Source organism: Heterodontus francisci, chromosome 1 (assembly GCF_036365525.1).
Source record: "Heterodontus francisci isolate sHetFra1 chromosome 1, sHetFra1.hap1, whole genome shotgun sequence".
NCBI lineage: Eukaryota > Metazoa > Chordata > Chondrichthyes > Heterodontiformes > Heterodontidae > Heterodontus > Heterodontus francisci.
Window position 1 is genome coordinate 205,105,820 of NC_090371.1, and position 22,407 is coordinate 205,128,226.

General features: G+C 41.4%; 1 protein-coding gene across 3 annotated transcripts; it reads right to left on the reverse strand.

Moving 5' to 3' along the window:
* Positions 1 to 902: 902 nt before the first annotated feature.
* LOC137374479 (toll-like receptor 2) lies at positions 903 to 21,460 on the reverse strand. 3 transcript variants are annotated; one of them, XM_068040647.1, is made up of 4 exons: positions 21,268 to 21,460; positions 11,174 to 11,386; positions 6,961 to 7,109; positions 903 to 3,294 (listed from the first exon to the last, which is right to left on the reverse strand). In XM_068040647.1, the coding sequence occupies exons 3-4, from the start codon at positions 7,011 to 7,013 to the stop codon at positions 903 to 905; spliced, it is 2,445 nt and encodes an 814-aa protein (XP_067896748.1). In that variant the 5' UTR covers positions 7,014 to 7,109; positions 11,174 to 11,386; positions 21,268 to 21,460. The 3 variants fall into 3 exon arrangements, with proteins under 3 accessions (XP_067896748.1, XP_067896764.1, XP_067896757.1); XM_068040663.1 differs by lacking the exon at positions 6,961 to 7,109; XM_068040656.1 differs by lacking the exons at positions 11,174 to 11,386; positions 21,268 to 21,460 and adding an exon at positions 7,236 to 7,852.
* Between the last annotated feature and the right edge of the window lie 947 nt (positions 21,461 to 22,407).

The following is a 22,407-nucleotide window of genomic DNA, read 5'->3' on the forward strand; positions in this document are numbered from 1 at the left end:
CGTAAATGTCCTCTGTACCCTCTCCAGTGCAATTATATCCTTTTTGTAATGAGGTGACCAGAACTGCACACAGTACTCAAGTTGTGGCCTAAGAAATGAGTTATACAGTTCCAGCATAACCTCCCTACTCTTATATTCTATGCCTCAGTTAATAAAGGAAAGGATTCCATATGCCTTCTTAATCACCTTATCGACCTGTCCTGCTACCTTCAGGGATCTGTGGACATGCACTCCAAGGTCCCTCACTTCCTCTATATCTCTCAGTATCCTCCCATTTATTATGTATTCCTTTGCCTTGTTTGACCTCCACAAATGCATCTCCTCACAATGCTATGGGTTAAATTCCATTTGCTATTTTTCTACCCACCTGACCAGTCCATTGATATCTTCCTGCAGTCTACAGCGATCCTCCTCACTATCAAACACACAGACGATTTTTGTGTTGCCTGCAAAGTTCTTGCTTATTCCCCTACATTTACGTCCAAATCGTTAACATATACCTGTAAAAGCAGAGACCTAGTACTGAGCCCTGCGGAACCCCACTGGAAACAGCCTTTCAGTTGCAAAATACCCGTCTGTGATAGGTTAGATTATGGAATGTGTATGGGTTTTTACAAGCCAAATAGTTCTTTGCTCATTTGTTTCTTCCTTTCTGATCTTGCCAAGCCAAAGTTCTGACTGCTAATACACAGAATTACTTTATAATCTTTGTGGTGCAGAAGCAGTTTGGAGTCCATTTGTAGCCATTTATTTCAATTCAAAGGCAATTCTATTCATTTTAGCTTGTTGATATCACTGCGATGTCAGTGGTTGATTCAGGCTGTGTAATCAACGTTGCTGCTGTTTGGGCAATGTTACTTAATAACTAGATGTAATTTGATGCAATAAGATATTGAAACTATTTACAAACTTCCATTGTTGTCTCCTCGTAATGCAATTTTTAAATTAAACCAGAAGATTTGCTGTTCCACTTCATCCTGAGGCCATTCCAAATAGGTTTTTGTATTCATCAGTTTTCTAAGCTTGCAGAATCTCTGAGGAATGGTCTCCTTTGGGATCGTCTCCAACAGAACAAGTATGGCTGTATCATTGTTTTCATCAAATAGACGGAAATGAGTATAGTCAAGCTCGTACTTGCACCACTCACTTTGAACAAAATTTTGAGACAAAACAAATAGGGTTTTCCTACTTTTCTCAATGGACTCAATAATGTTGTCAATTATCCACTTCCCTGGGATGAAATCACGCTTATGAAGGCAGAGTGTCAGTGGTGGATGAGTACTTTCTAACTCTCTTATCAAGAAGGTTTCCACCCACTCTGAGTCCATTTCACTATAAGAAACAAATGCATCATAACAAATATCATTATTCCTCACTTTCTTTGGTTTCCTCTTTGCCTGCAGCCATGCCCATGTCATTTGGATATACCAGATCCCATGATACTTGTAGCACATCGTCCCAACAATGGCTACTGCCAAAGACATGCCAATACACAGTAAGGCCAGAGACAAAGTTGTGTGACAGTCAAAAAAAGAGCGCTTAGTATTTTGTACCAACATTCCCCTGAGAATTAAAGGCGAATCACATACATAGTTTTCTGCTCGATCCAACAATTGCACTGTTATCTGATGATTCATATAAAACAGGAATTCACATGAACAAATGTAATTATTTTTTCCAGCCTCTAAAAATTCAAGCTTCTTAAACACCTTGATTTCTTCACCTGTGAGTGAGGTGAGTTTATTGCTGCTGATCTTCAGAATTTCCATCTTTGGTAAGTAACCATTACCTGGTAAACGTTTAAACTGATTATTGGACACATTTAGTTCTTTGAGAGAAATCAGATTAACAGTAAAACTTTGGATGGCATTGTTACTTAAATCCAATACTTCAACATTTGGAGGGACGCATTCTGAAATACTTTTTATATCACAGCTCGAAAGGTTTAGAAATGTTAGATTTGCAGACCATTTGCATGAAATGCTTGTGCCACGGAAGCTATTCTGGCTCAAATCTAAATATGTAAGAGTAGAAAGTGGAAAGAATTTTTGGCTTGTTGTACCTAGGGATCTCAAAATATTCTTCCTCAAAATAAGATAACGCAAAGACGGCCAAGCTCCTGGACAAACAGTTTCATGCATACTTCTGTCATTGAGCAAATTGTCTGTTAAATCAAGGTATTCTACATTTTTAAACGATTTAGATACAGCACAGGGCATCAGAAACATATTTAGTTTTGTAAGTATAGCTGTTTTAATGGGTTCAAGTAGAGGGCTAATACCTGAAAGATCATAAAATAAATAAAATTTTTTAATGGATATATTATTTAATGTTAATGATTGAAATAAGTTGTTTTTTATGTTTATCCTGTGCCAATTCCCAGTTCCTGAAAGGACACAGTTTTGCACTACTAGTTCAGATAATTTTGTGTTTTTCATACAATTTATAAAACTAAGTACAATACTGTCAGTAAGAGAAGTATTTCTGAAGGTGAATTTTCTCAGTGATGAATTGTCTCCTACTGAAAATATTGTACTGTTACTTGTGTCAGTAAATGTTAAGTCTCTCAGCTCTAAGTGGGTCATGGATCCTGATAAATCTACAAGAATCTGCCGAGCTTGTTCTTGTTTATTCAGAAATGTATGATGCAAACTCAAGACAACATGACTTATATTTCTGAAAGAACTGAAACTTCCTTTCCGATACTCACTTAAATTATTAGCTGTTAAAATAAATTCATCCAGATGTGTAATTCCTACAAAGTCATCTTCCTTTAGAAGTTGTAGGAAACAATTGCCAAATTTTAACCATCTGAGACTTGTCAGATTTGAGAAAATGCTCCCTGATCCTAGATTCAAGTAGCTATTCCCTAAAATATTGAGATATTGTAATTTGGAAAGATGTTTAAACCAATTTGGTGACAGTTCAGCCAAAAGATTATCAGACAAGTCAAGGTACTCGAGGTCTGTGTTGTGCTGGAATGCCTGGTCAGCAATAAACTGGATTTGATTTGATTGCAATAGAAGTCTTTTAAGTTTCACATAGGTTATGAAATCAGTGTCCTTAATCTGTGAGATGTTGTTGTGGGAAAGATCAAACCCGTATACGTTTTCCAATACGTGTGGAATATTCCCTAACTTCACCGAAGAGCAGTTGCAGAAGTTGTCCACGTTGCATTTTTGACAAGCACTGTCTGGGGGAACGTCCCCTTCTAAGAAAGCTGTACGTACAGAAATAAACATGACCAGCAGGATCCACAGAGTGGGAGCTCTCATTGTTCTCATTGTGAGGTGTCTGAAATGAAAAATGTAAAAGAAAATAAACGCTGGTCCAATACTTGTAGTTGACAATTTGCATGTTTTATAGAATGCAAGAAAGTCTTGTATCAAATGCTTACAGCTGTAAAAGTAGTAATGGTAAACTATGAATAATTTCAGTGGAAATGACAAAGAAAAGCATGCCACTTCTTAAAATTCTATCCTGAGAAAACACTTTAAATTTGAAGTGGCTTGAAAGAGCTTTCCTAAATTAACAAATTGTAATAGTAAATTGCTCGACTTCGCCCTGTCTTAGCTCATCTGTTTCTCAAACCCTCATTCATGCCTTTGTTGACTTGACTACTCAATGCAAGGAACGCAAGCTCCAGCAGCTGATGGGGACGAATGCTCCTCCAGATCCTCCTTCCGCTTCTCTTCCCTCTGACCACACCCCTTCTGATCTGACCCCTTGCCGTGTATTCACTACACCCTCTGACCTTCCCCTCTCTGATGCTGAACGTTCTGTACTCAGCAAAGGTCTCAGTTTTATCCCCTTACGTCCCCACCTCAATGAATTTTGCGCTCAGCATGACGTTGAGCTCTTCTTCCGTCGCCTCCGACTCCGGGCTCACTTCTTTGACCAGGAGTCCTCCCCCGATCAGCAGACCCATTCACCCGCCTCCAGCATTCTCCCTCTACCTGGACCCCTCCCCCTGACCTCTTACCCGCTCTTGAACTCTTCATTGAAAACTGTCGGCAAGACATTGGTCATCTCAATTTCTCTGCCCCCCTCACTCACTCTAACCTTTCCCCCTCTGAACTTGAGGCACTCCGTTCTCTCAGGTCTAACCCCGACATGGTCATCAAACCTGCAGACAAGGGTGGTGCTGTTGTTGTATGGCGTACCAACCTCTACCTTGCAGAAGCTCAATGCCAACTCACAGACAAGTCTTCCTACCTCCCTCTGGACCATGACCCCACCACCAAACATCAAGCCACTGTCCAAAGGACTGTCACTGACCTCATCTCCTCTGGAGATCTTCCCTCTACAGCTTCCAACCTCATAGTCCTGCAACCCCGGACAGCCCGCTTCTACCTCCTTCCCAAAATCCACAAACGGGACTGTCCCGGCAGACCCATTGAGTCAGCCTGCTCCTGCCCCACTGAACTTATTTCTTCCTATCTTGACTCTATCTTTTCTCCGTTGGTCCAGTCTCTTCCCACCTACATCCATGACTCTTCTGATGCCCTACGTCATTTTGACAATTTCCAGTTTCCTGGTCCCAACCGCCTCCACTTCACTATGGACGTCCAATCGCTCTACACCTCCATCCCCCAGCAGGATGGTTTAAGGGCTCTCCGCTTCTTCCTTGAACAGAGGCCCAACCAGTCCCCATCCACCACCACCCTCCTCCGCCTGGCTGAACTTGTTCTCACATTGAATAACTTCTTCTTCAACTCCACTCACTTCCTTCAAGTAAAAGATGATGCTATGGGTACCCGCATGGGTCCTAGTTATGCCTGTCTTTTTGTGGGATATGTCGAGTATTCTTTGTTCCAGTCCTACTCAGGCCCCCTCCCCCTACTCTTTTTCCGGTACATTAATGACTGTATCGGTGCCGTTTCCTGCTCCCGCCCTGAACTGGAAAACTTCATCAACTTTGCTTCCAATTTGCACCCTTCTCTCACCTTTACATGGTCCATCTCTGACACTTCCCTTCCCTTCCTCGACTTCTCTGTCTCCATCTCTGGGGATAGGTTGTCTACTAATATCCATTATAAGCCCACCGACTCCCACAGCTACCTGGATTACACTTCTTCACACCCAGCCTCCTGTAAGGATTCCATTCCATTCTCCCAGTTTCTCCATCTCCGATGCATCTGCTCTGATGATGCTACCTTCCATGACAGTGCTTCTGATATGACCTCCTTTTTCCTCAACCGAGGATTCCCCCCTACTGTTGTTGGCAGGGCCCTCAACCTTGTCCGGCCCATTTCCCACACCTCTACCCTCACCCCTTCCCCTCCCTCCCAGAACCATGACAGGGTTCCCCTTGTCCTCACTTTCCACCCCATCAGCCTCCATATCCAAAGGATCATCCTCTGCCATTTCCGCCACCTCCAGCGTGATGCCACTACCAAACGCATCTTCCCCTCCCTTCCCCTGTCAGCATTCCGAAGGGATCGTTCCCTCCGCGACACCCTGGTCCACTCCTCCATTACCCCCACCACCTTGTCCCCGTCCTATGGCACCTTCCCCTGCAATTGCAGGAGGTGTAATACCTGCCCATTTACTTCCTCTCTCCTCACTATCCCAGGCCCCAAACATTCCTTTCAGGTGAAGCAGCGATTTACTTGTACTTCTTTCAATGTAGTATACTGTATTCGCTGCTCACAATGTGGTCTCCTCTACATTGGGGAGACCAAACGTAGACTGGGTGACCGCTTGGCAGAACACCTCCGCTCAGTCCGCAAGCAGGACCCTGAGCTTCCGGTTGCTTGCCATTTCAACACTCCCCCCTGCTCTCATGCTCACATCTCTATCCTGGGCTTGCTGCAGTGTTCCACTGAACATCAACGCAAGCTCGAGGAACAGCATCTCATTTACCAATTAGGCACACTACAGCCTGCCGGACTGAACATTGAGTTCAATAATTTCAGAGCATGACGGGCCCCCCATTTCACTTTTATTTTTAGTTATTTTTTCTTTTTCCTTTTAACATTTTTTACAATTTTTTTTTCTGTTGTTTATTTCATTTCATTGTAGTTTGTTCAGTTTGCTTACCCACGGTTTTTTTCATGTTTGTACTTGCTGCTGCTTAATCTTCAGTCCGTTAACACCCTATCTGTACTAATGCTTTGTCTTTCAACACACCATTAACATATTGTTTGCCTTTGCTCCATGACCTCTTGGTCAGCTATGTGGCCTTGTCCAATCTATACCTTCTCCTTTGTTATCTCTTGCCCCACCCCCGGCTCACTTGCTTATAACCTTTGACATTTCTAATATTTGCTCGTTCCGAAGAAGGGTCACTGACCCGAAACGTTAACTCTGCTTCTCTTTCCACAGATGCTGCCAGACCTGCTGAGTGGTTCCAGCATATCTTGTTTTTATTTACTCAATGCACTCCTGGCTGGTCTCCCACATTCTACTCTCCGTAAACTTGATGTCATCCAAAACACTGCTGCCTGTGTCTTAACTCACATCAAGTCCCGTTCCCCTATCACTCCTCTGCTTGCTGACCAACGTAGGCTGCCAGTCAAGCAACATTTGATTTTAAAATTCTCATCCATGTTTTCAAACCCCTCCATGGCTTTAGAATCATAGAAAGTTTATGGTACAGAAAGAAGCCACTTGGCCCATCGTGTCTGCGGCAGCCAAATAAACCAGCCACCCTGCCTAATCCCACTTTCCAGCATTTGGTCCGTAGCTCTACAAGTCACTGCACTTCAGATGCACATCCGGGCACCTTTTAAATTAGATGAGGTTTTCTGTCTCTACCACCCTTTCAGGCAGTAAGTTCCAGACCCTCACCACCCTCTCGGTGAAAAAAACTTTCCTCATCTGTAATGAGAAGCTTTTTATGTTGTCAAATGAAACATAAATGAGATGCGTGGAGTTCAGTTGATTGAAGATCTCAAACAGATTTATTAACAGCTAACAAGCATATACAGTATAGAGCTAACTATTTACTTGACTTGCCTCTTGGTGTTACAGTTACAGAGTGACTCTGGCTCTGAGTCACATGACTGCATCCTGGCATTTAGCTTGTGAGCAAACTAAGACCTTAAAGGGACATCACTCTTAAAGGCAATCACACAACATCTCCCTTCTTTCCAAAGTCTCGTATGCTAAAAGCAAAAACATGTAAAATTAGATAACCTCAAAATTATTTACACATGGATAGAGATTGTGAAGTTTACAGATGTAGAGGCTCAAAAGTCCATAAATCTTCTCAGTGGTTTGACAACTCTTACTCAGGGAGTTTGTGTCTCATCTGTTGCTGTACTTGCTACAGTTTCTCCCTCTTCGCATTCAGTTTCTGTTGTTCTGTCTTCAGCCTGCTAATATACTCTGTTGCTTTTCTCAAAATGACTGCTTTTGGGCCCATGTCATTTTTGGAAAGTTCCAGCGCCTGATCTCAAAGAGCGAACACACAATGCTTCAACTCATTCCTCCTCTGTCTCTTCAGGACATTGTGTGTCCTTCACCTCTCTTCATCCTTGGCGTCTGGGCTCAAGGTCGAGGACTTGTTGGGGGAAGAGTATTTGGTCTCATGGAGATACCTGTCCATTCTGGCTTGTTGTGGTGCTGGCGGTTCTCTAGAGAGCAGAAGTGAAGGCGTGGCATAGCTATGCTGCAGCTGGGTTTCCAGACTGCACCATTTGACGCTGGTCAGAGTCTGCGAGTGGATTTCATGCCTTGAAGATTTCCCTTCGGCAATGCTCTCGTAGATGGTTATGTTGATGAGGTCCTTACACTCTTGTAGTCCTGCCACTGCTTTCCCACTCATGCCTACTATGTAGAGTGTTTGTGTTTTCCAAGCCAACTTGCTATATTTACATTGCATTGTTAACGTACCACTGCAAGAGATGGATGACCCATTGTATGCAGATAACTTGGCAGTTGTTGGTTGTATCATAGACTTGCAACGGCTAAGGTACATATCTTTGAGGATTCGGACTGGTAGGATATTTGCACTAGCACTGGTGTCATTCTTGACCCTGAGTGTATATTTGCCAGCTTTCTTTGAACATAAGAACATAAGAACTAAGAGCAGGAGTAGGCAATTCAGCCCCTCGAGGCTGCTCCGCCACTCAATACACTCATAGCTGATTTCATCTTGGCCTCAGCTCCACTTTCCTGCCCATTCTCCATAACCCTTCAACCCATTACTAATTAAAAATCTGTCTATCTCCTCCTTAAATTTACTCAATGTCTCAGCATCGACCGCAATCTGGGATAGTGAAACACACGACCCTTTGAGAGAAATAATTTCTCCTCATCTCTATTTTAAATCTGCCACCCCATATCCTAAAACTATGACCTCTTGCCCCACCAGAGGAAACATCCTCTCGACGTCTACTTTGTCAATCCTCTTAATCATCTTATATACCTCAATTAGATCTCCTCTCATTCTTCTAAACTCCAGAGAGTAAAGGCCTAAACTGCTCAATCTCTCTTCATAAGACAAACCCCTCATCGCTGGAATCAATCTAGTGAACCTCCTCTGAACTGCCTCCAATGCAACTACATCCCTCCTCAAGTAAGGGGACCAAAACTGTACGCAATATTCCAGATGCGGTCTCACTAATACCTTGTTCAGTTGCAGCAACACTTCCCTACTTTTACACTCTATTCCTTTAGCAATAAATGCCAAAATTTCATTTGCCTTCCTTATTACCTGCTGCACCTGCATACTAGTTTTCTGTGATTCATGCACAAGGACACCCAAATCCATCTGCACCGAAGCACCGAAGTTTCTCTCCATTTAGATAATAATTTGCCTTTCTATTCTTCCGACCAAAATGGATAACCTCACACTTATCCACGTTAAACTCCATCTGCCAAATTTTGGCCCATTCACCTAACTTATCCATATCCATTTTTAAATTTCTTATTTCTTTATTGCAACTTACTATCCCACCTATTTTAGTGTCATCTGCAAATTTGGCTATAGTACCTTCTATCCCTGCATCCAAGTCATTAATATAGATTGTAATTAGTTGGGGCCTGAGGACTGAACCCTGTGGCACCCCACTAGTTACATCTTGTCAACCAGAAAAAGATCCATTTATCCTGACTCTCTGTTTTCTGTTGGTTAGCCAATCCTCTATCCAAGCTAATTGCCCTTAACCCCATGTGATCTTACCTTGTGTATTAACCTTTTGTGCGGCACCTGATCAAATGCCTTCTGGAAATCCAGATTTGCTACATCTACCACTTTACTTGTCACATCTTCGAAGAACTCTAGCAAATTAGTCAAACACGATTTACCTTTCATAAAACCATGCTGACTCTGACGGATTGCATTTTTACTTTCTAAATGTCCTGTTATTACTTCCTTAATAGTGGATTCTAATAATTTCCCAACGACAGATGTTAAACTAACTGGTCTATAGTTTCCTACTTTCTACCTCCCTCCTTTTTTTAATAAAGGCGTTATATTAGCATTTTTCCAATCCATTGTAACCTTTCCCGTATCCAGAGAATTTTGGAATATTATAACCAATGGATCCACTATCTCCGTTGCCACTTCCTTTAAGACCTTAGGAAGCAGGCCATCAGGCCCTGGGGACTTGTCTGCCTTCAACCCCAATAGTTTGCTCAGTACTTTTTCCCTAGCGATGATGATTGTTCTAAGTTCCTCCCTTCCTATAACCTCTGCATTACTTGTTACTATTGGGATGGTACTGGTGTCCTCCACTGTGAAAACCGGGCACGTGATGTTGATAGTGGCAAAAGCTTCCTGTTGTTGGACTTAATCAACATGATGTGTCAGGTTCATATTGTGGAGTGCTTGCTCATCTTCTGATTAAGACTTGCTTCTCTCTGGGCCTTGTCTCAGGTCTGTTTTGCTGTGGACCTATGTATCAGCTTGCATTCACGCAGGTTTCTGGCACTTTCTTTGCTGCTGTTGCCTTGTTTTCTGTTCGTTTGCGTCTGACCATGACTTCTGGCTGCGTCTTTGGAGCCAGAATTCCTGCATGTGCAGGCCCAGTATCCTTTTGCACCGCACACCTTGCACAGGTCACAAAATGCAGGACAACTTCGCCATGAGTAGGACCAATCACACTTATCACACACCTTGCTTGTCCTTTTCAATCTGGTTATGCTGTCGATACTATTGGTTGCATCTAGTGCTTGCAGGTGTTGTTGTCCAGCTACAATGTCTGTGACCTTTCTATTCCCCAAGAGGTCTTTCTGAAATACTTCAATGGGTGTTGATACAACCACCTGCCCTATTATTCGGTTTGACAGCTCAGCTTCTGCGAAATCATATTCGTTGCCCTTACTTTGGCATCTACCGACGAACTGGTCTATTGATTCCTGTGGCTGTTGCCTGTAGGACATCAATTCTAAGTGGTGAATTTGAAAATTCACTCTTAGTCTGAGTTGACCTTCCAGCACTTTCCATATCATTGTGGGATCTTTCTGGTCCTCTTCAGATATGCCTGGGGTATTGATTCTGTGCAATCCCTCATTTCCAATTGCAATCATTATTTTTACTGTCTGTTTTTTCGGTTCTGCATTTGCTTGGTCTGTAAAGCATAATGGCATTCTTTGTTGGAACAGTTTGAACTCAGATAGGATATCCAAGGCTTTCCAGTTCATTCTGGGAAATTGGTATCCATCTTTCTGTTGTTCTTTTGCTTCAAACTTGCTTTAAGAACTTGCTTTATGACTCTGTACTGCTTTCCCCTTTAAGAAACTCTCTTAGTTGCTTTTATTGACAGCAGCAGGTGTTCAGCTGTGTTTGTCTGTTTATCTATCTTCTAGCATCTAGTCTGTTTTTTTACACAGCTGTGCAATAGGCATTTCAAGTGCTTTTGTTGCTAGAGTTTGTTTATATAGCAATCAATAGATAGTTCTTCACACTTTAGTGGCTTTAAGTTTTTTTTAACTCAGGTTGAATGAATTAAATCTCTTCAGCATTTGAGTGGTTTTATGGTTTTTTTATATAGCTCTAGCTGTGAGCTGCGTAAATGAAGGATTCCCACGCTTTTTGTTCTTGGGTGCCTCCTGTAATGGTGCGGAACTGGGAGAGCCTTTGAAAACAATCAATCAGCCTGAGATAGGGATTGGCTTTTCCCTGTTTTTTCCTTTCACTGAGCCTTTAAAAAGAATCAACTTTGCAAGCACCTCAAAACTTTTTTTCAACTGTGTTTTCTCTATCGACAGCACATTGACTCACCCGATCACAGTGATTGATTTGTAGCCTGTCATTCAGCTCTGTCTTCTACTGCTTGAGGTGAGTTTTGTTTTACACTGTTTGGGCCAGTATTTCTTTTCGGTTTTTCTCTTTTAGCTGTAGTTAGTTTTTAAAGCTGTTTTCCCGTGTCTTCAATCTTGGATCGTGTCTTCTCACCACAGCTGCCACCATGTAATGAGAAGCTTTTTATGTTGTCTGATGAAACATAAATGAGATGCTATTAAACAGCTAGACTATTATGCAGTGTAGAGTTCACTATTTACCTGACTTGCCTCTTGGTGCTACAGTTACAGAGTGACTCTGGCTCTGAGTCACATGACAGCATCCTGGTACTTAGCTCATTAGCATACTAAGATCTCAAATTAAGTTAGGAAGTAAGTTGAAAAGTAGGACCTCAAAGGTAGTGATCTCAGGATTACTACCAGTGCTAGTCAGAGCAGAAATAGTAGGATATATCGGATGAAGACATGACTGAAGAGATGGTGTGTGGGGGAGGGTTTTAGATTCCTGGGACATTGGGATGGGTTCTGGGGGAGGTGGAACCAGTACAAACTGGATGGGTTACACCTGGGCAGGACCGGGACTGATGTCCTAGAGGGAGTATTTGCTAGAGTGGTTGGGGAGGGTTTAAAGTGACCAGGGATGGGAAAGGAACATCCAGGGGTATTCAGTATTTAGGAAGGACTGACAAAAAGTAAAAGGCGGTGGAGTTGCATTGCTGGTTAAAGAGGAAATTAATACAATAGTGAGGAAGGATATTAGCTCTGATGATATGGAATCTGTATGGGTAGAGCTGAGAAACACTAAGGGACAAAAAATGGTAGTGGGGGTTGTATATAGACCCCCAAACTGTAGTGGTGATGTTGGGAATGGCATTAAACAGGAAATTAGAGATGCATGCGAGAAAGGAACATCTGTAATTATGGGTGAATTTCATCTGCACATAGATTGAGCAAATCAAATTAGTCACAATACCGTAGAGGAGGAATTCATGGAGTGTATATGGGATGGTTTTCTGGACCAATATGTTGAGGAACCAACTAGAGAACAGACCATCCTAGACTGGGTATTGTGTAATGAGTGAAGAATAATTGACAATCTAGTTGTGCGAGACCCCTTGGGAATGAGCAACCATAATATGATAGAATTCTTCATCAAGATGGAGAGTGACGTAGTTGATTCTGAGACTAGGGTCCTGAATCTTAATAAAGGAAACTACGAAGGTATGAGGCACGAGTTGGCTATGATGGATTGGGAAATGTTACTTAAAGGGATGACGGTGGATAGGCAATGGCAAACATTCAAACAGCGCATGGATGAACTGCAATAATTGTTTATTCCTGTCTGGCGCAAAAGTAAAACGGGAAAGGTAGCCAAACCATGGCTTACAAGGGAAATTAGAGATAGCATTAGATCCAAGGAAGAGGCTTACAAATTTGCCAGAAAAAACAAAAGACCTGAGGATTGGGAGCAGTTTCGAATTCAGCAAAGGAGGACCAAGGGATTGATTAAGAAGGGGAAAATAGAGTACTTAATAAACTTGTGGGGAACATAAAAACTGACTGTAAAAGTTTCTATAGGTATGTGAAGAGAAAAAGATTTGTGAAGACAAATGTAGGTCCCTTGTAGTCAAAAACAGGGGAATTTATTATGGGGAATAAAGAAATAGCTGACCAACTAAATGCATACTTTGGTTCTGTCTTCACAAAGGAGGACACAAATATCACACCAGAAATGTTGGGGAACACAGGGTTTATTGAGAGGGAGGAACTGAAGGAAATCAGTATTAGTAGAGAAATAGTGTTGGGGAAATTGATGGGATTGAAGGCCGATAAATCCCCAGGGCCTGATAATCTACATCCCAGAGTACTTAAGGAAGTGGTCCTAGAAATGATGGATGCATTGGTGGTCATCTTCCAAGATTCTATAGACTCTGGAACAGTTCCTACAGATTGGATGGTAGCTAATGTACCCCACTATTCAAAAAGGGAGGTAGAGAGAAAACAGGGAATTATAGGCCAGTCAGCCTGACATCGGTAGTCGGGAAAATTCTAGAGTCCATTATCAAAGATTTTATAGCAGAACACTTGGAGAACAGTGATAGAATCGGACAGTCAGCATGGATTTACGAAAGGGAAATCATGCTTGACAAATCTACTAGAATTCTTCGAGGATGTAACTAATTGAGTTGACGAGGGGTAGCCAGTGGATGTGGTTTATTTGGACTTTCAGAAGGCTTTTGTCAAAGTCCCACATAAGAGGTTAGCGTGTAAAATTAAAGCGCATGGGATTGGGGGTAGTGTATTGCGATGGATAGAAAATTAGTTGGCAGACAGGAAACAAAGAATAGGAATAAATGGGTCTTTTTCCGAATGGCAGGCAGTGACTAGTGGGGTACTGCAGCGATCGGTGCTAGGACACCAGCTATTCACAATATATACTAATGATTTAGATGCGGGAACTAAATGTAATATCTCCAAATTTGCAGAAGACACAAAACTGGGTGGGAGGGTGAGTTGTGAGGAGGATGCAGAGAGGCTTCAGCATGATTTGGACAAGTTGAGTGAGTGGGCAAATGCATGGCAGATGCAGTATAATGTGGATAAATGTGAGGTTATCCACTTTGGTAGCAAAAACAGGAAGGCAGATTATTATCTGAATGGCTATAAACTGAGAGAGGGGAATATGCAACGAGATCTGGGTGTTCTCATACACCAGTCGCTGAAGGTAAGCAGGCAGTAAAAAAGGCAAATGGTATGTTGGCCTTCAGAGCAAGAGGATTTGAATACAGGAGCAGGGATGTCTTGCTGCAATTATACAGGGCCTTGGTGTGGCCACACCTGGAATATTGTGTGCAGTTTTGGTCTCCTTATCTGAGGAAGGATGTTCTTGCTATAGAGGGAGTGCAGCGAAGGTTTACCAGACTGATTCCTGAGATGGCGGGACTGACGTATGACAAGAGATTGAGTCGGTTAGGATTATATTCGCTGGAGTTCAGAGAGTGGGGAGGGGTGGGGGGGTCTCATAGAAACCTATAAAATTCTAACAGGACTTGATAGGGTAGATGCAGGAAGGATGTTCCCGATGGTAGGGGAGTCCAGAACCAGGGGTCATAGTCTGAGGATACAGGGTAAACCTTTCAGGACTGAAATGAGGAGAAATTTCTTCACCCAGAGAGTGGTGAGCCTGTGGAATTCACTACCACAGAAAGCAGTTGAGGCCAAAATGTTGTATGTTTTCAAGAAAGAGTTAGACATAGCTCTTGGGACGAAAGGGATCGAAGGATATGGGGGGAACGTGGGAACAGGTACTGAGTTGGATGATCAGCCATGATCATAATGAATGGTGGAGCAGGTTCGACTGGCCGAATGGCCTACTCCTGCTCCTATTTTCTATGTTTCTATCACTCTTAAAGGCAATCACACAACATCATCTCCCCTCTAATCCTTCTACCAATCACTTTAAAGCTATGCCTCCTAGTCACTGACCTCTCTGCGAAGGTAAGTAGGCCCTTCCCATCCACTCTATCCAGGCCCCTCACAATTTTGTACATCTCAATCAAAGATCCCCTCAGCCTCCTCTGTTCCAAGGAGAATAACCCCAGCCTATCCAATCTTTCCTCATAGCTGCAATTTTTCAGTCCTGCAACATTCTCGTAAATCTCCTCTGTACCCTCTCTAGTGCAATTGCATCCTTTGAGGTGACTAGAACTGCAAACAGTACTCAAGTTGTGGTCCAACTAATGTTTTATATAGTTCCAGCATAACCTCCCTACTCTATATTCAGTGCCTCTGTTAATAAGGGAAAGGATTCCATCTGCCTTCCTGACCACCTTATTGACCTGTCCTGCTACCTTCAGGGATCTGTGGACATGCAGTCCAAGGTCCTGGCTTCTATTAACACCTGAGGTGCACTTCATCCAGCCCTGGTGATTTATCCACTTTCAAGGATGCAAATCCCGTTAATACTTCCTCTCTCTCTATGTTTATCACATTCAATTCTTTACACTCCTCCTCCTTAACTACAATATCTGCATCATCGCCCTCTTTAGTGAAGACAGACGCAAAGTCTTTATTTAGAAACATACCCACATTTTCCACCTCCACACATAGGTTACCTTTTTGGTCTTTCCTTAGTTTCCTCCTACTCTTAATGTATTGATAAAACATCATTGGGTTCTCCTTGATTTTACTTGCCAATATTCTTTCATGCCTTCTCTTTTCTTCCCTAATTTCCTTTTTGATTTCACCCCTCCACTTTCTATAGTCTCTCGGCTTTCTGCAGTATTGAGTACTTGCTGTCTGACATAAGCTTTCCTTTACTGCCTTATCATACCTTGTAAGCTCCTTGACATCCAGGGAACTCTATATTTTGCCGTCCCACCCTTTTTCTTTGTGGGAACATGTTTACTCTGAACCCTTAGAATCTCCCCTTTGAATGCCTCCCACTACTCTGACAATGATTTACCTTCAAATAGTTTTTCCAGTCCACTTTCACTAAATCAGTCCTCAGCTTAATAAAATTGGCCTTACCCCAAGTTGGAACTTTCACCCCTGCTCTATCTCTGTCCTTTTCCACAATTATGTTAAAACATTGCCCCTCCCTATCTCTGTAATCTCCTCCAGCCCCACAACCCTCCAAAATATCTGTGCTCCTCTAATTCTGGCCACTTATGCAGTGCCAATTTTTATTGCTGCACCATTGGTGGCTGCGCCTTCAGTTGGCTGGTCCCCAAGCTCTGGAATACCCTCCCTACACCTCTGCACCTCTCCACCTCACTTCCCCCCTTTAAGCCACTCTTTAAAACCTGTCTCTTTGAACAAGCTTTTGGACCTAATACCTCATTTTGTGTCACATTGTCATGCTTTGTTTTATCATGCCCCTGTAAAGCACCTTGAAATGTTTTATTACATTAAAAGCACTATATAAATACAAGTTGTTGTTATTGTTGAAATCATGGCAATGTGTGCCTTTCAGATATGTGATTTGTGTGAATGCGATTTCATTAGTAGCAGTGCAATATTATCAGCCAATCGCACAGTAACTGCAGTTATGGTCCCTCAATGTTCCCAAAGCTGCTAACAAGCCATTTGGCCAGTATAAATGTTGAAAAGTTTGTTAATCCGACTGTGAAATATTCAATTTTTTAAGAAACGTCTGAACGCTAACAGTACTTTAACAGTGAAGCCTGGTGCAGAATGCATTAATAAGTGGTAGCGCATTCTGATCTGATGATTAATAATCTAAGCAGTCTTTTAGCAGCATGTCGCCTGAGTCAGAAAATAAGTTGGACTGAATCAGCCAATGAGTTGGAGGTGGAGTGAGATTTGGCAGGACTTGCAGCAAACAATCTAGTATTACAGCAGACAAAGTCAATTTACTCAGCAAATAGTAGTCTATTTATGCTTTTTTGTGGTGCTGGGGCCAGCCCCTAGTGGGTAATTTTCAACTTCAATGGGAGCAGAAAATTGGCAGTAGTGTATTGGCCACTTGTTACATACCACTCCTAGGTGTTATATTCCATGGGTAATTACCCCTGCTAATTTTGCAACTTGAAGGATCAAGCTGAGGATCTGTAGGAAGCTGCACATGGGAACCGGTTACTAGTAGAGTTCCACAGAGTTCAATGTTTGGAATGTTACTTTTCCCTGTCTTTATCAATGATCTGTGAGAAGGCATTGTGGCAAGTGACTGCATGTTCACAGGTGCTACAAAGCTTTTTACAGGTGTTAGAATCTTAATTGAGAAAAACAGATCACGGGTGGATCTAGACGTACATACGAGCATACGAATTACGAGCAGAAGTAGGCCTTTCGGCCCCTCGAGCCTGCTCTGCCATTCAGTAAGATCATGGCTGATCTGTTTGTGTTTCAAATTCCATGCTCCCATCTACCCCCGATCCCCCTGATTCCGTTGCCTAACAAGCATCTATCTAACTCCACCTTAAAAATATTCAATGTTCCCGCCTCCACCACCTTCTGAGGCAGACAGTTCCAAAGTTGCACAACCCTCTGAGAGAAAAAAATTTCTCCTCATCTCTGTGTTAAAAAGGCATCCCCTAATTTTAAAACAACTCCCCCTGGTTCTGGACCCATCCACAAGAGGAAACATCCTCTTCACATCCACCTTGTCAAGACTGTTCAGGACCTTATAAACTTCAGTCAAGTCTTCCCTCACTCTTCTAAACTCCAGTGAAAACAAGCCCAGTCTGTTCAACTTTTCCTCATAAGACAACCCGCTCATTCCAGGTATCAATCTAGAAAACCTCCTCTGAACCACCTCCAATGCATTTACATCCTTCCTTAAATAAGGAGACCAAAACATGATGGCACAATGGACAGATGCCATTTAATATCAAGAAATGTAGTGTTATGAACATAGGCAGGGGAAATGCCAAGTATATATACATCATTCAGGGTTACATGCTCAAGATTGAACAGGAAAAGGATGTGGACGTTTTCTGAAGGTCCACAATCAGTATTGCGAAGCTATTTTTAAAGAAAGTAGAGTGTCAGGATGCATTGCTGGGGTGAAATCAAAAATACTGTATTGTTTGTACAAGGTCTTTATTAGATGCCATTTAGAATACAGTGTCCAGTTTTAGTCCCCTCACATTCTGAGGGATATAAAGGCCCTGGAAAAGATTCAGGGGAAGGCTACTGGATTAAATGCCTTAATTGCTACAGTAGGTTTAGAGAGCTGGAGCTTATTACTCTTGCAAAACAGAGATGTGATTGCGGTCTTTAAAATAATGAACGTATTAGATTGGCTCCATGTGGATGAGCTATTTGAACTGGAGAGCTTAGGGAGGACCAGAGGACACTAAAGTAAGTTGAATCAGTAGATAGCTAGGTTAACTGTCATGTGGTATTTCTTTTCACAGAGCGTCATCGACCTATGGAAGAAGTTTCCAATTCATGCAGTGAGTCCTGGACATGGCCGACATAACTGCATTTGGAGGGTCAGTGGGTATTGCTGGATATGTTTCTCAGTCACCGTGGACTCCTGGAATTTGCAGGAGAGGAATTTTCCAGCATTTATTGTAAATTGGTCTAAAGATTTTGCTTTAGTTGTCATTTATCTCAGGAGGTTGCAAGGCTGATGCAGGGGTGAGATGGGTGAGGTGAGGGGAGGAGGAGGAGAAGGATTCATGGTTTGCAAAAATTACAACAGTACAGAATAGGTTTGATGGCCCAGCTGGTCTTCTGCTGTCCTTTGATTTTATATGTATCATTAGACCTCAACACTAAATAAATTCATAGCACAGGACATATGTGGAAATGAAAGTACATTGGTTCTTGTTAAAGATTGACCTCGGAACATAGGACTTATGAGCAGGAGCAGGCCATTTGGCCCTTCGACACTGCTCCGCCATTCCAATAGATCATGGCTGATCTGGTTGTGATCTCAACTCCACTTTCCTGTCTGCTCCCATAACCCTTGACTCCCTTGTCTATCAAAAATCTATCCAACTCAGCCTTGAATAGCCTCCACTGCTTCCTGGGGAAGAGACTAACAACCCTCAGAGAAAAAAAATTCTCTTCATCTCTGTCTTAAAAGGGAGACCTCTTATTCTTAAACTGTGTCCCCTAGTTCTAGTCTCCCCCACAAGGGGAATCATCCTACTAGTATCCACTCTGTCAAGTCCTGGGAAGAAAATGTTAGCAAGAGTGTAGAAAGTATGGTAATAGAATGGCATGAAGCAAATTACATTTACATGGCATGTTGAGGGAGAGAATGTATTGCTGGAAGGAATTTTCAAGGGTCAATTCTCTGCCTCAAACCCCATTGCTGTTATTAATTAAAAGTAAATTTGATACACAGGAAGAGGGTTCAGCAAATAACAGGTGGTGAACTCTATTAAGGAGTTATGGTTGGTTTGTTCAGGACTGCGTTTAGAAGGCTTGGAGCACATGGTAATTGGAGCAGAGGGCACAAATAATAGCATACACCATATGAATCATATTGATATAATAGTTTTGAGTCTAGCACGCCACATTTCAGAGAGTCAAATCTCAAGGCATCACATATACACACTATTAGTACTGTTAAGTTACCAATTGAATATCCCAGTGACTGTTGCGAACAAACCAAGTAACAAAAAGTACCAATTAGGAATGAGTTACCCATGGAAAACTGAGAGATCAAATCCTTCTATTTTTTAAAGTTATCATTTACAAACTATCAGAATGAAAAAGCAGCTCAGCAATTTGCTGAAACAATTCTTTTGTTTTGTTTTCAGCATCCTTTTCCTCCACCCAGTTTAGTTTTGACAGCTAAGATTTATGGGCCAGCTTTTGCTGGACTGAAGTGTCTCATGGCGTACCCCATTAGTTAGACTGTTCTTACATGTTTAAGTTTTAAAAAAATGTTCCCACAAAAGTTGCTGGAAGTGCAAGCTGATAACGGTACAGTGAGGGCAACAGCGATCTTGGTGAATAATGGTACAAACAGTGGATCTCTTTAACCAATAAGATTAAAGGATTGAGAAATAAACAGAGTTAAGATTGAGAAGGAGCATAAATTGGAGCAGGTGAATTCAATGGACCAAAATATACTGTAACCAGGGACTTGCCACAAGAAATTCAATGACCTGACCAGAGCTATTTGACGTAAGACACCTTCTCACATCTCCTCTGCACATCCCTGCATGACATTACTTTAGCACCAGCACTGCTAATCCTTGTCTCCTCTGTGTCCTACGTCTCTAATATAAGAGCAGTAGTACACTTCCTTGTTCATGCTTCTGCTGCCACTTGCACGTTCAGCACTTGCCACTGCCCTCAGTATTCACTTCCCTTTTTGTCCACACCTGCTGCGGTTTTCTCTTGTTGTGCTGAAAACTGTAATGTATAATTGCATCCTATATATCATCTAATATTTTATATCATCTAAAGTAGTTGCTTCAGATATTTGCTCAATCATATTACTTCAAGCTAATTACAAACTGCAAGAACAAATGCAAAGGTGAGGGCAAAAGCTTGTGCTCTGTGCTGAAAATCTCTCTCAAAACCTCCAGCCAGCTTCCAGTAAACAACATCAGATGAAGATCCCTTTAAATTGTGCACAGAATGGTTCCCTCCCGACTTGCAATGTTCACAGATTGTGGCCGAGTTTTAGTCTATTGATATGAGGCTTCTGCTGCCACCAGTTGGGAGCATTGGACGCCTATTTCAAGACCCACCTAAAGACAGGAGTCTCACAGACCTGCCTGCTGCTGCCACTTCATTCCTGCCCCACTATATTATCACCAAATTGATTGTGAAAAATTTGATCTACAAAGTGAATTTTAACAATAGCCAGACACAACCTAGTTATAAAACAAGGTAATGAGAAGAGTTTCCTTACAGGTAATTCCATTTCTGAAGATTCATAAAATAAATCTCTATAACTGTCAAAAACAGTGTTTTGATAACATCAATAAAGCAATAAATTTTGATTATTTTAGAAATACTCTAAAATTGGAGCTAATAAGTAAAGATTACTTTTTGAAAAGAATAGTAATTCCAGTGTAAAACGACTAGCTGTTAAAATCAATCTTGAAATTAATCTGTTGCGAATTAGGTAAAGGGTATGATAATCAAATAGCATAAGCTCCTGAACAATGTTTGTATTTGTAAAAATTGCACACGACACCATGTGGTCTCAAAAGCTGAATTATAGAATCTTAAATTAATATTTTGCAAATAATTGGTAAAGACTTTGGAATCTTATGTAGATCCACCTGCCAAATGATTTTTTCAAGCCATCTCTTAAGATTGTGAAACACTAGATGCTTAGAAATACTTCAATTTTCAGACAAAAGTAATCACAACATTTTGGTAGACAGCTTCCTTTTATCAGTTAATCATGGAAAAATAATTGATATTTAAACTTGCACTTAATCATTGTTTTGTTTTCACAATTATTGCATTACTTTTTAATTATGCAGTCTATTTCCTAGACTCGACTAAAGTCCTATTCATTTGGAAACAGAAAGTTGATGAAAATATTAATTGATCTCAAGTTTAAATGATTCTAATTCATTCTGTCGTTTTTTTGTATGCTTAAAAAGAACATGCAACAGTTATTCTTACCCTGTGAGTCTTAAGTATTGTACTTTCCAAGTCATAATCCAGGCACTTGTAATTCGAACAAAAAGAATTCCATAAACTTCTTTGTTTTGCTTTTGTTTTGTTTATTTTCTCCTCTTTAAGCAGAGGTGCTGAACTGATTCTGAAGCAAATTAACTGTACAATATACCGTATAATCTGTGTTAGCAGAACTAGTCATATAGGAAATAGACAGGAAGCAGACGTAACCTTGGTTTAGAGTAAAGCTATTTATAGCAGCACATAGTCCCTCATCTGCATTAGCTAATTATGTTAAATTAGCAGTATTGCTAAGAAAAACCTACTAATTTCTCATTGTATTGCATGAGGGAATTACTTTCCATTACTGAAAATAAAAAAACCATGTTGCACTGAGAAGGTTCACAAATCTAGAATGGGGAGCTTATATGATAAATACCAACTTAAACATACCGAAAAATCTTAGGCCTTGTCCATTCTAGTCTAAATGATTTTTTTTTAACAGGATTGTAAGTCCGAATTACTGCCAAGTAACTCTCTGGCATTGAAAATTAATGTTTACAAGTGTGAAGTCTTATCCCTTTAGATTTTAATTATTGTTGGGTATTTAGATAAATTTAACAATTATTTTTTAAACATTTTTTTTCCTGTCTTTTGTTCCTTCCATTTCACTTTCTGGGGCATGATTTGGAATTGAATGAAATATTCTAACTTGCACTTGCAAGTTCAGATCCTGCGGGGGAATTTTAACCTTGTTGACTGTGTGGGTTTGAGTGCGGGTGGGGGCCTTAAAATCAAAAAAATGTGAAAGCATTGGGAAGCCAGCTCCAAGTCACTGGCTTCCGCATTAAACTTGAATGTGCTAGGCTGCTTGTACAAAACCCCTTTGAGAGAGACAGTTGTCTACTAACATATATTAATCAATCAATTGGAGTGGAACTTCAACTCACTTTTAAATTTAATGGTGTAACCATCGATCTCCCGAGCTTTCTGAAACTCACCAGTGAAAGCAAGGCACGAGCACAGCAAGTGAGGGGCCTGAAACAAACAAATGGAAATGCTTCAATAAATATCAGTACTCACAGCTGATTCTTGCCTATTATTGGGAACGGTTTTGTTGCTGACTGTTCACTTTCTACATTTGAG

What these genes read in the sequence shown, in the direction of transcription:
- LOC137374479 (XM_068040647.1), bottom strand. Translation starts at nt 7,013, where the DNA reads ATGCAGTCATGTGACTCAGAGCCAGAGTCACTCTGTAACTGTAACACC. An exon ending in TGTAACTGTAACACCAAGAG is followed by an intron (nt 3,295 to 6,960) that starts GCAAGTCAAGTA and finishes TTTTCATTTCAG; the next exon opens with ACACCTCACAATGAGAACAA.